The sequence below is a fragment of the Microchirus variegatus genome, assembly GCF_963457635.1.
Source record: "Microchirus variegatus genome assembly, chromosome: 11".
NCBI lineage: Eukaryota > Metazoa > Chordata > Actinopteri > Pleuronectiformes > Soleidae > Microchirus > Microchirus variegatus.
Genome location: NC_139812.1, coordinates 22,093,897 through 22,107,434, shown reverse-complemented (window position 1 = coordinate 22,107,434; position 13,538 = coordinate 22,093,897). Strand labels below are relative to the sequence as shown.

Sequence of the window (13,538 nt, the reverse complement as noted above, 5' to 3'; positions counted from 1 at the left end):
AAACTTACTTGAATGTTGATAAAATTCCAGTCCAGTAAAACAAGGCGATGCGCTTCAAGGAAAGTCCGTGGGTTGTTGAGAGCCAGATTGAATCGCTAAATGCTAATATAATGAAACCCAATGATGTGAGGTTTAAAAACAAAAAAGAAAAATATGGTATTTATGGAAAGGTAACTTGTGACCAAAGGGTTGTTGGGTTTGAGCTCCGCAAGGTCATGGGCTGAGGTAACTCCCTGAGGAAGGTTACCCAACCCCCTGATGCTCTTTGTTTATTGCAGTGTTTCCCAACACTGGTCCTCAGGGAACACTGCCCTGCATGTTTTAGATGTTGCCCTGCTCCAACACATCTGATTCAGCTCATTATCAGGCTTCTGCAGAGCTTGATGATGAGCTGACCATTTGAATCTGCATGGGAAAATGCAGGGCAGTGTTCCCTGAGGACCAGGGTTGGGAAACACTAGTTTAGTGGACACTCTAAATTAACCCCCAGCCATGACGGCTACGTCCAGTGTACTCCTAGTCCCTGTCACACACCTGGATTAATGCAATAGTTGTGTCAAGAAACAGTGTACAGTGTAAAAAATGATGTATCCGAATCATCCACTGTGGAAACCTCGAGACAGAGAGAAGCCGAAAAGCCTTACAGTGTTAAAGCTCTGACTTTAGTTGGCTGATATAGACTTGTACTACACTGTGCGCCGGTGTTTATTCATATTTAATATACAGTCAGGCCTTTTAGCTTTTAAATGCATCGTCTCTTATAGGATATCACTCCGGCATTAGAGTCTTATCCACAGCGAATCCAATAATATCTTCTGTAATACAAGCTAGACAACGCTCTAAATACTAGTGTTTACTAGTTTAAGTGGAGGAAGGAAATAGAAGAGAGGAGAGATCTTACCTGAAAATACACTGGGGATCTTGGTTAGAAAACTTTTCACCGTTCGGATGGGGATGCCATTTTTCTCCTCTTGCATGCGTGCTATTACCTCCTCCATCTGGACAACACAAGGAAGGAATGAAGAGAGAATGAGAGCGTTTTCATGAACTTCAGATACAAACAGGTTTGTGTGAGGTTGCAGGGAAAGTGAAGCAAGTACATTTTGTAACTACCGATCACACGGCTGTCAGGGTTTTTTTTTGTTTCTCCCCCTCTCTTTTGACAAATCTTTTAAATGCGTCAGAGTGTTGTGTCATTTGTCACAGGAAAACTGCCCGTGAGCTGCACTTACTGCCGTCTGAAATAGTTATTGGGTTCTGGAAGTCTTCCAATGAATTTTCTCTAGTTATTATCCATCACAATGTTTTTGTGTCCGTGCATTCAGAATGCACAGAGTGGAGGACAGAAACGCACCGTGTCAATCAGAGGACAGTGGAAAAAAAAAAGTTGGTGTGTTTGGCTACAGATTTTGAACCCAAAGCTGCACTGAAACGGTCAAACAGACACACACATTCACAAGCGTCACTGGGACTGAAAATGCACTGGGAGGCGTCTCCAGGGGTCTGTCAGGGCAACACGAGGAAGCCACGTTTCCAAGAACACACAGAAGGCGGCAAAGCAGAGAGAGGGAGAGAGAGAGTAGAGCATGGCCCAGATCTAATTCCTCCCTCAGAGTAAAAATATACACATGGAAAATATGTATACATAGTCTAATTGCCTGGCAACATAATGTATGTGTAATGTAATTCCCTCAACAGCTGTCTGTTTTTAACAGAAGAGTTGCCACGAGTGTGAGGTCTTGGTTCTGAATCAAAGTTGTTGTTTTATTTACAGCGTAAAAAATCATAAAACGGATGGGTGACTCTTGATTTACAAGAAAGTATTCTAGACCTTGTTTAATTACCAACAGGCTCCGATTGGATGATACCAGCTGTCAATCACGCCATACTTTATAACCTACTTTCCTCGGAATGGGAAAATAATCGGCAAAGAAAGAGCTGGAACCATTAACTCAGTGTTTCCCAATCCTGGTCCTCCATGTTTTAGAGGTCACCTGATTCTAATGGTCAGCTGTTAAATGACTTATCATTTATTTGAATCAGGTGTGTTGTAGCATGGCGACGTCTTAAAAACACGCAGGACAGGGATCCCTGAGGACCAGGATTAGGAAACACTGCAATAACTCCTTGAGGATTTAGTTATTTTTGCAACCAGGGGAGTCGCCCCTGACTATGTACAGTATATTAACTTCCTATTTGACTCCAGAAACATGACGATTTTGAGTGGTTGAAACTGTGGTGGGACTGGAGAGGAAGGAACCTCAACCCTTGTAGAAGGACCGTTTTGGAACCCTTATTTCTAAGAGTGCAGGGACAAAAAAGGAAGACATGGAGAATCAACAGTGTGGAAAAAAAATCTCATTTCACATCACATCAACTTCAAATTTCTTTCTTACCAAAATTTAAATCACAAGAAATGCAGTCATAAAAACTCACTCCAGTATCAACGAACTCTGAATTTCAGACCTGACTGAACTCGAAACTTTGATATGCTATGATAATCACTTATGACGTTCATAATGAATGAATCTGTTTGCTATTTTGTTAATTAATCGATTCATGGTTGTTTTTTTAAAGAAAACTTTAAATCACAAAATGTGATTAAATGAACAATACTCACCAAATGTGTTTATTAAAGTTGCTGTTGTTCATTAATTAAGAAGCCACCGCAGCCCGACATCGTTCCCTTTTGTTTTCAGACAAATCTCAGTAAATGAATGCTGATTTCATTCATTCATCCCTGTTGAATCGCTTTTTTTTTTCTCTTTCGTATAACTCCACCCTACTCTTTGTTTTGAAGCCTGACTGTGCGAAGAGCAAACAAGGACAACAGCAACGGGGATCAATACTTCACACACTCTTTTCCTATCTCTGCAAACCCTCACCTCACCGCCTACGCGCGGTAAAATGCCACCAGCGTGAATATTCAGGATCTAAGGTCTCTTGAAGTCAGGTGGATTTTCTGGCTTCACGTTGTGAGGAAGAGAGAGAAGTTGTTTCCCACGAGAGAGAGGGAGAGAGCAACAGACTCCTTTACTCTGTCTTCATCTCTCTCTCTCTCTCCCTCTCTCTCTCTCTCTGTGTCCCTGACCCATCCATCCATCCATCCACCCACCCAGAGCTGTTTGACGGCATCTCTGCAGCCTCTTAACAGATAAGAGTGAGTGTTTTGGCTGCACAGTATGAATCATTGAATAATGACGGCACATGCAGGACTCGATACAAGGTGACTAACCAAAAAAAAAAAGCTCTGGATATATAAAGTGTAAATATACTGACTTTCTCCGAGCACCTTTAAGGCTGTCACCGGGGAGGACACTTAAGGCTGCGACGACGAGTAGATCTGACGCAACATTTGGAGAAAAAGGACATTTCAAACAGTTTGCGAATCAATAGCGGCCTCTTAGATTTCTTTTTAGCCGTTGTTAAGTGCACCATAAGTTGTCCTATTTGACGAGTGTGCCAGCTCTAAATGAGCCGGTCATTATAAAGCCTCCATTTCAAGCACATCACGAAGGAGGGAGCTTTTTAAAAAAAGAACTTCACTTTTTTTGGGTGGTAAATATTCGACGAAAACTCCAGCGAGACAGACAAAGCTGACAAAGATGTAAGGTGGAATTGTTGATTTGGTTCACACTAGTGTATTTCAGTGCTGGTGTGAAAAGGATAGTTTCATTTGCATTATGTGACACTTTGGATGAAGGTAAAGGAAGAAGTGTTAAAAGAAGCTTCAAAGCATTCAGTTAATAAGAGGAATATAGTCTGAAGGATGGTTGAAATTGAATATTAGCAACCTGGCATGGAGTTTGCATGTTCTCTGGTCTCCGGTGTCATCCAGATTTGGGGATTAAGCTAATTGGACACACTAAATTGACCGTATGTGTGAGTGTGAGGTCAAACCAGACTGACTTGGTGAATCGAACTGAACTTTTTGAATAACGTATTCTCCTCCTCGCCTGAGGTGGCGCTACATCAACAATTTCTGAAGGAGAAGACGAGACAAACGATGAACAACAAAACTCACTCATCTGTTGGTTAATGCAGAGCAACTTCTGTTTCCACCACATAAGAACAAAACATGGATCTGCATCAAATCCTCTCAGTCATGGGGTCTACCAAGAACCCTTGAAAAACCCTTTTTTCTGGAAAGAAAAAAGGGTTTTTCAAGGGTTCTTGGTAACACTAATGGTTCCAGTAAGAACCATTTTGATCCAGAGAACCCTTTAAAACCCCTTTCCTGAATAAAGGGAACCCTCCGAAAGGATTCCTTTATAAAAAAAGGTTCTACCTGGAGCCAAAAATGGTTCTCCTATGAGGACAAGCCGAAGAACCTTATATGGTTCTACTTAGCACTCAGCAAGAGTGTACCCACAATTGTGTTGTACCCACAATGCCCTGCGTTGTAGTCTGCTTCCTTTCATTGATTCACACCTCCCCAAATGAACTGGGACTTTCCGAGCAAACGGACTAGGGTTCGTTTAAGAAGAGCTGGATGGTTGTTTGTCTATATGTGTTCCTGTGATGGACTAGAGATCTGCCTTTTGCCCCATGTCAGCTGAGATTGGCACCAGTGACCCTCATGTGGAGGATAAAGCGGTAGAAGATGGATGGGAGTTGAAATATTATAACCATAATAATGTTGTGTGTGATTATGTCACTTCCAGGTATTGGCCAATCACAACACAGTCTGTATTCTGGGGGTGAGTCTGAAACATCACGGCTGACGAGAGCTTCAGTGAGGAGAGATTTCTATTGGCTTGTTTCCATCAATTGGGATGTTTTTGATCATAAAAACAAGTTAATGTATGTAAGTAGACCTCCATAACTCACATATATGTGCTCTATGAGAGCTTTAAAATGTAACTGGATTTTTATAGCCTGAGAATACGCCTTTAAAATATACTTCCTGCAGGGGCCTTGCCTCAGAGATGCCATTTTGTGCCACCATGTTTAATAGCGGGTTAAATGGACTTGCTTTTCATGTTTTGGAGTGGAAGCTTACTTTATGCAAATGAAGAAAAACAGCTCTGAGTGGAGGAAGAGGAGGAAGCAGCAGAGAGAGTTATGAATGGGTGAGTTTTTTGGGGAAAGAGAGCAAAGTAAGCCTCTGTCTGTTGCACTATGCAGTCCCACCATTAGATGTCACTAATGCATACACGGTGGACATTTTCAGTTAACATCTAGTGTTCAGTTTGACTTACATATCACATTTTTTTTCTATCATGGAAGCTCTCGCTTGTCAAGTTGACGAGTGCGATGCACGATGAGTTATTCCAGTTTATTCCAGTATGTCTATCTGTGTGTGTGAAGGTGCAAAAACACTCACTTCATGTGCTACTGAGGAAATTAAAATCTCTCCTCTCCTGCTTTGTCACTCAGCCCCACCCTTTTAGTGTGTGTGTGTGTGTGCGGCTTGTGCTGTGATGGGTGAGCGTGTCAGATATGTGAGGGGGGAGAACTGTTTTACCTCGACAATGTTATCGCAGGACAAGTGTGTGTCTCCTGCACAGATATCCATCCCCAGCTCGACATCGTATGTTACGGAAGAACACGCACAAACGCACACATGTAGACGCTCCATCAGTCACACGACGGCCAGAGCTTGTGACTGAATTCAGATAAATGGAGAGAGAGTGAGGGAGGGAGGGAGAGGGTGAGGGTGGGGGATATTATGCAAGCTCATGAACCAAGAAGGTGAGAATTAATATATTTTTGCATCATCCGAATAGGTGAGCAAACCAGCTCGAGTCTGGTTGCCTGAAGCGACGCGGGAGCAGCCTGAATAAAGCCCGTGGCTACACAGTGTGACAGCGCTGCAAGATAAAACAGTCTTTGCAGTTGGTTGATCTCGTTTTCCTCCTGAACTGCCGTTCTTGGCTCCACCACGAGTGTGTGACAGAACCTGTGGTGAAAAGTCTGTGGCGATAATATTTCACTTTTGCTTTTAATGCTCCAAAAAAAACAACAGCGGCGGTGAAAACACGACGAGAGTGCAGACACTTTTTAATAGGATCAATAAAATCAAATGACATTCCATCACCACAAGTGATTCACACGTCTCTCACAGGCAGCCTGGCATATTTGCATATGAAGCAAATCCAAAAACACAATGTTCTCCACGCCATGCTTTGGGGGATAAGAGCAGGACAGAAACAAACAGTTTGTCAAAGCATTGCACCTCAGTGCATTTTTAGATTTTTAATTACACACTTTTTTTTCCCCCTTTTTTTAACCTAATATTTTCTTTGATGAACAAGGTTCCCCGCCTGCTTAGACGACACATTCAAACCATGCCGTTCCTCTTCAGCAGTGACCTAGATTCAGGTGTAGAAGGTAGAAATCTGAACTCCAACAGAGTTCATCAACAGAACTTAAACTCTCTCTCAGGACACACACACACACACAAGTCTTTAATGCATGGGATGAAAGGCTTTTGTCTCCCAGCCCGATCAGGAAACATTAAATACATAAACACGTGAATGATGAATCCACACTTTTCAACTTCCATCACTCAGGAACAGAGGCCGACTCATTTGTCCTCAAACATGGAGCAGATGAGCTGACCAAAGGCATTCATAGTCTAATAGCCTTTGTTAAACAAGAGCACTTTGCACATGCATTATAAGTGCTCTTGTGCAGCCATCAAGCATTTGACAGGAAATCAATCATTTACATTATTGCCTGACTCGTCATTGTGCTTTGACTTTTTTTGAATAACATGAGAAACATGTTTTTATACGGTACGCGTCATATTTTTAAAGGTGCATTATGTAATAAATATAAAGCAACTGGCCATAACATCCTCCTAATATGTCACAGAGACTCAGGAATTGTGTTCATATAACAAACTGAACTCACCAACAACAACAGTACAGACAAAATATTTGCATTAAAAGAAATATTTTGCAGACTGCAAATCATGTTTATGTTTTGAAATCATGTTTTGGCATGTGGCGCCACCTACGGCCGTCTACCAATCATTGCAGTCAGTAGAGTCTCAGCTGCCGAGCAACCACGGGTTGCCAGTTTCGTCTGAGCTACAATGGTGGAGAAAACGAAACCTAACAGACCTTGGTATTTTGAATTTGAGTGTAGTCACTGTTTTTTGGCCACATTCTTACATGTGGCGCCTTTAAAGTGACCTGTTCTCTAGTATTTGCCTAAAAATTTTAATCAATAGACATATCACAATAAAATTAGTAGGTTTAAATGTAACTGGGGTGGGAATCACAGGGTACCTCACCATACGATACAATACGTGATAACCTATAATATCATGATTCTGTCAATCATACAGCGATACATCGCGATATCTGTCCGAACTGATGAAAACAAAGCGTTAACGAGACAAGTTAAAAGTGCAGGATTTCGCTATTTATTCACAACATAGAGACCAAAGCGCATAAAGTCTATGTATTGAACGTGGATGGAGCATCTCTTAACGCCCGTTCCCACCCCAAGTTTCCCTCATTCATTTGAGCAGCGCCACCGTGAGGAGACATGAAGTAGTGACACTAAGTGAGTAAAACTGGCAGGGACTGTTAATTTTAGAGCGACTTCATTTGTTAATTACAATATTAGTATTGTATAACATATAGATGCTTGCGTCACCAGTGCATGAACTACAGCTCAGTTTCAAAAGTAGCTAACAATTACTTTCACAATTGATTAAACTGTCGATTTACTTGTCACAGGTCAGAAAATCTTGAAAAATGTAGATCAGTGTTTCTCAAACCTGGCCGTGATGATCTCAATTGTTTTGTTTTGTCCACAAACCAAAAATGACTCAATTTGAATGATTTCTTTGTTTGATCAGAGCAAAGAAACCAGAAAATATTCACATTTAAGCAGCATACAGTTGCAGCACTAAGATAAAAGGGTGTCCTAGCACGTTGACCTGGATGACTGAATGCCGATTAAACACTTTCCAACTATTAAAATCCCCATTTAAACCTGGGATTAAACAGTTTTTTCTCCACCAGTGGAAATGTGGTAACACTGATTTCCACTACACGGTTTGAGACCACGGTTGGTGTAGTGGTTAGCACTCGAAGACCCAGGTTCCTGGGTTATAGCCCCGTTTGGAACAACTTCGAAACAAGGGCCTTTCTTCAAGGATTTTGCATGTTCTCCCCGTGTGTGCATGGGTTTCTCAGGGTTCTCTGGCTTCCTCCCACAGTCCAAAAACATGCGTTATGGGGATTAGGTGAATTAGTGACTCTAAATTGACCGTGGGAGTGTGAGTGAATGGTTGTTTGTCTCTACTCTATATGTGGCCCTGTGATGGACTGGCAAACTGTCCAGGGTGAACCCCGCCTATCACCCAATGTCAGCTGAGATAGGCACAGCGCCGCCCCAACCCCCCCGCGACCCTCTGGTGGAGGATAAAGTGGTAGATGATGGATGGTTTGAGACCGAAGTGGCAACCCATGTTTTTTGTGCTTAAATAAGTAAATAAGTAACAATGTGAAATTAAAACAATGGCAACATATGATCCATCCCGGAGACTGAGTTATGCAACGGCAGTTATGAAACAGGTTCGGCATGGTAAAGCAGCAGCGTTTGAATAATTAAACGCATTAAAACTCTCTTACAGCAGGGCCACGTTATTCTGTGAAATAATTCATCACGTAGGGTTAGGTGAAAGTAAAAGAATAGTCTTTGCGTCACAGTGCTGTGGGTGAAGTGCCTCTGCCTCACGGGCCGCTCGAGACGGCAGAGACGGAGCTTTTTAACACTTGTCTAAATTTACATAAACACAGGTTCACTGGGAGGCCGCACATCACATGCGGCACTTATCTATTAATGTGTACTGTATGTGATAATAAGACAAAGCGTATACAGTATACAGTGTTAATGTTATGCAATAGATTGTGCTCACATTTATTCTGACAATAACAGTAGATCTTTAATACAACCACAGTGGAGGTTTTCAGACCCATAATTTTAACATCCCGGTTCACTTTCCTCTTCCATCAATAATTAATCATAGTATTGGCTGCGGCCGATGCTCTGGAAATCCACAGCACCACACCACAGTTACACTTAACTACGACCGTACGATTAAATTTGAGGACAATATTGTTTGTGTAAACATTTTTTACTGTGCACTATACAAGAGCACGTACTGATTCGGCAGCTTTAAAAACACAGCGATAAACGGTGGCTCGACGGACCGACGAACTGCTGCTCGCCGACGCTGTTCCTCTGCCGGCTAAACACAGTTATTCAGACGTTTCGTCAAGCTTGCGTGTGCTCGCCACTGCAACACTTGGACATTCAGAGTGAAATCACACGGATAGGTGAAGTACAGAGAGAGAGGGGGGGGAGTTACAGAGCTCACGCTGACAAGGTTGTTGCACAGTTCCCATGAATCTTAAGTCTCTCTCTCCGCGAGGTTACCATACGTTTCCAAGTTACCACAGCAACGCGGTCCGCGACCACTATCACAAGGACATCTTTGGCGGCTCGCCCATTGCTCATTCATAAGAGAGAAAGAAAGAAGGTGGCTGTGGGGGGGGGGGGGGGGGGCTGCTCTGTGTGTGTGTGTGTCAGAGGGTGGAGAGCAGGAGCTCGTCTACACGAGATAGAAGGAAATAAAAAGGAAATGCATTTTTATTTCCTCTGCCCGATGATCCCATCGCGGACAATTTATCTTGTGCTAATTTTCTTAATTTATGCTGTGACTAAGCTCTATGATACACTGCAGTGGTATATTGGAGTACTGGTTTCATTGGACAGTGTTGTTTTGGTACCACATGGTTGGTGTCGTGCAGTAATAAGACTCTTTCTGCATGAAGTCTGTATGTATGTATGTTCTCGCCGGGTTCTCCAGTTTCCTACCACAGTCCAAAAATATGCAGATTTGGGGATTAGGTCAATTTGTCTCACATGTGGTCCTGCGATGGACTGGTGACTTGACCAGTGGCACCAGCCAGTGGCGGAGCTAGACTTTTATCTTTAGGGTGGCCATGGGGTGATCGAGGGTATTTCAGGAGGTTAGGGTTAGGGTCATTAGGCAACCACCGTAAAACTTACTTTAGAATGAAGATATCACTGTCCATCAAGGCTGTTCATTCTTCTTCTTCTTCTCGTAAGGTGGATTACAACTCTTTGTGCTACATAGCGCCAACTACTGTACAGGAGGATTCAAAATGCAACTCTTTTCGACAAAACCTGTTGTGCTGTGTCATGTCAATTTACTGGGGTGGCCAATCAGATTTCAGGGGGGTCCAATGCCATCCCTTCCTCCCCTCTAGCTCCGCCACTGGCACCAGCACCCCCCACAACCTTCATGTGGAAGATAATGTGGTAGAAGAAGAAGAACGGATGGAGCAGAGTTTGCTACAATTGAGGGCCAAAATCAACCACAGCTTTGCTAACTTTCTGCTCTCATTTAAAGGTCCATTGTATTAGAAACAGTGACATCTAATGGTGAGACTACAGATTGCAGTAATACTGTTGAGAGAGTACTCAACCCTGTCTTTTTCAAGTATGTCAGGTAACTATTGGCGTGTTTTCGTCATTGTACAGTTCAGTTTGGTACAGTACGATGCAGTTTGTGCAGTGTGTGCGCTGTGCCTGATGGCCGCGTCAGCGAGATACGTAGCGTGACGTTGTGATGGTATACCATACCATACCATTTATTTGATACCCCAATGGCAGGGTACCGGAAAAATGGATATATGGTTATTTTGGTTCCTTTTTCTCATGGAAATGCAAAAAAACATATAGCATACCACACCAAAGCGAACCATTCCACTCAGTGGAAACACGCCATAATCTGGTGGCCTTTGCGGCCTTTTCGTCTTCAGTGATTGGGATTATGTGGGCGGAGCTGTTCTTCATCTCCATAATAAGCATCTACTTCTAAACGACACTATGGTTGGTTTCATCCATTTGGGCAGTTGTAGAAACATGTCAATACAAGATGGATGGTCTCTGTAAACAAAATGATTTTTACTTAAAAGAGATTACGCACTTATACAAACATCCTTAGTAGATTTAATGTTATACTCAGTGGACATTTAATCTTCCAGTCAATCAATCAATCTTCCTGATTTATTTCTCTCCCCCCGCAGCCTTGTATTTCTTACTTCTCTTTCACGCTCTGCTCTGTTCCTCCGAGTGGCTGAAAGGTGAATGCACAGAGTTGGGATTGCACATGTTGGAGGGATGACAGTTCTGCTCTCACAGCAGGTCAGAATCACTGAAACATGATGAGCAGATGCCCAGGTGACAACACTGCCTGTAGAGAAGGTAATTACCGCATCCAAACTGTGAGTGTTTATTTCTATATGCTCGGGGGCTTCAAACCAGTGATTAGCCATTTAACAGCATCTGCAGTGTGGCGGTGTGGTGCCGCAGAAGCCCTTTCTTTCTTTCAGTCGCCTTCGTCAGTCTGTCTCTGTGCTAACAATCGAGCTCCATTGAGCCATCAGTCAAACACGAGCATCTGCTTCTCGGAAATGTCACTTCGCTGTTTCACACTTCAGGATGTTCTCTTCTCTCTCGCTCTCTGGCTTTTGCACATTTGTTCTCGTCGTCAACTTCGTTTGTTTCATATTCCGTTTGTAACATCGCCGCGTTCTCGGAAAGAGCTGCGCCGCACTCCAGAGTAGGTCAAATCCTCCTCTGCCGTTTTTTCCAGAACACATATTTGTCTTTGTGTCTTAAAGATCGATTGAATTTTCTCTTTCCTGTACTCAACACTCACACACCTCATATCGTTAATGTGTTTCACCATGTACCAGTTGGTGGTGTGCTTCTCCATCCATTATTTCCATAATGGAGGACCATGATAAGAGAAAAGCTGACGCCTGTGGAAACACTCTCAGCAGCAGCATGATCATAAAGGACAGATGGTTTTATCAGCACAGACTTTGCTTTATTTGGCTGATTTGACTCGTACAAAGGGATGTTGTCGACCGTGATGGCGTCTCAGCTTTGAAATGCAACTGTGATTCTTTGAATGACTTATGTGACTTGGTGGGATTTTTGGATGGATGAACAGTGAGTGTAGTGGTATGACGTGCTTTTCATAGCACCTTTTTGGTTGGAAGCACTCAGGTCTTATATGTAGGTGTTTATACTCTCTTATATTATTGTCATTTTTCATTTAATTTACTCTTTATGCAGTACACTCTTAAAAATAAAAGTGCTAAGTAGAACCATAGAAGGTTCTTCAGCTTGTCCTCATAGGAGAACCCTTTTTGGCTCCAGGTAGAAACTTTTTATATAGGTTCCACCTGGAACCCTTTTGGAGGGTTTCACCAAGAACCCTTTTAAAACCCTTTATTCAGGAAAGGGTTTTTAAAGGGTTCTCTGGATCAAAATGGTTCTTACTGGAATCATTAGTGTTACCAAGAACCCTTTCTTCGGGAAAAAGGGTTTTTCAGAAGCAAATGGTTCCAGGTAGAACCTCAGCCCTTGTAGAAGAACCCTTTTGGAACCCTTATTTCCAAGAGTGTACATCAGATGCACTTTATGTCCACTATTGAAGTTGTTGAGTATGTCCAGTTGTTTGTTTCTGGTTCATAAAGTCGTTGTGTTTGCTTTTAGTATGAAACATTACAACGTGTTGGGTCTGTCCTTGATGTTTAAACACCGATAAATGGAAGTACTTTTTTAGAAAGTTTAAATTGACCTACATCTACGATGTACAGTAAGTACAGCTTCAGGTGAATCAGGTCTGAGGGAGAAAATAACGTCAAGCTGTGACAGGTTAAAACAGGGGTGTCCAAACAAATGTCTTTATTTTACCTTTATTTAACCAGCTAAGTCAGTTGAGAACCAATTCTGATGTACAATGATAATGACAATGATCATTTTTTAAATGGCAAAGATACCAAATCTAAGCCACACAGTGAGTGAGGGGGAACCAAATCTGTCTTTTCTTTCACATCTGGAGTCCAATAACTACAGATAGTTACAGGTGACGTGACGGCAACAGTTACAGGCAAACCTTATTCAAAAGTTTAATACAATAAATGCATTATTTTTTGCAGTTGGTGAACGTGTGTATCTGTGCCACTGTTATAAAACTGATAAAAATCTGGTCCGGGGCCAGACTTTGGACATGTCTGGGTTAAAAGATCACAAATATGAAATCCACTAACTTTACAGAAATGATACGAAGCCTATGAGTCCATTTCGAACCCTCCTGACCTTTAGTCCCAGATCCATAAATCATCCCTTCCACTCATATCCCACAAAAACAATGCACTCTCTTTTTAGAAGAACACAATCCAGATTTGACCGATCTCATAATGTTGAATAAAAAAATCACATGAAACTACATCTATTAAGATCATTTCCCCTGCCAAAACAGACATGAACCAGAACCAACTGCCATTGGTATTGGTAAGTTATGACATCTCATAAACAAATATTTAAATGTGGCGCTGAAGCCACAAGACATAACACGGGCTGTATACTGCCGGTGCTGGACTCTATAATTTACTTATTTATTTTTTAAATGCTGCCGCTCCAGATAACTGGTGTTATTTCCTTTGCCAAGCAGATTATGTATTTGGCCG

At 42.2% G+C, this 13,538-nt stretch overlaps 1 protein-coding gene across 1 annotated transcript in view; it reads right to left on the bottom strand.

The window, feature by feature from the left end:
* Positions 1–13,538, bottom strand: part of LOC310934230 (regulator of G-protein signaling 7) — a gene marked incomplete at its 3' end in the record, with an annotated part of 74,893 nt that overhangs the window by 31,782 nt on the left and 29,573 nt on the right. The window contains exon 4 of the mRNA XM_083897911.1: positions 902–998. Within this exon, the coding sequence (XP_083754037.1) occupies positions 902–998 (97 nt within the window). The remainder of the gene's footprint in view (positions 1–901; positions 999–13,538) is intronic.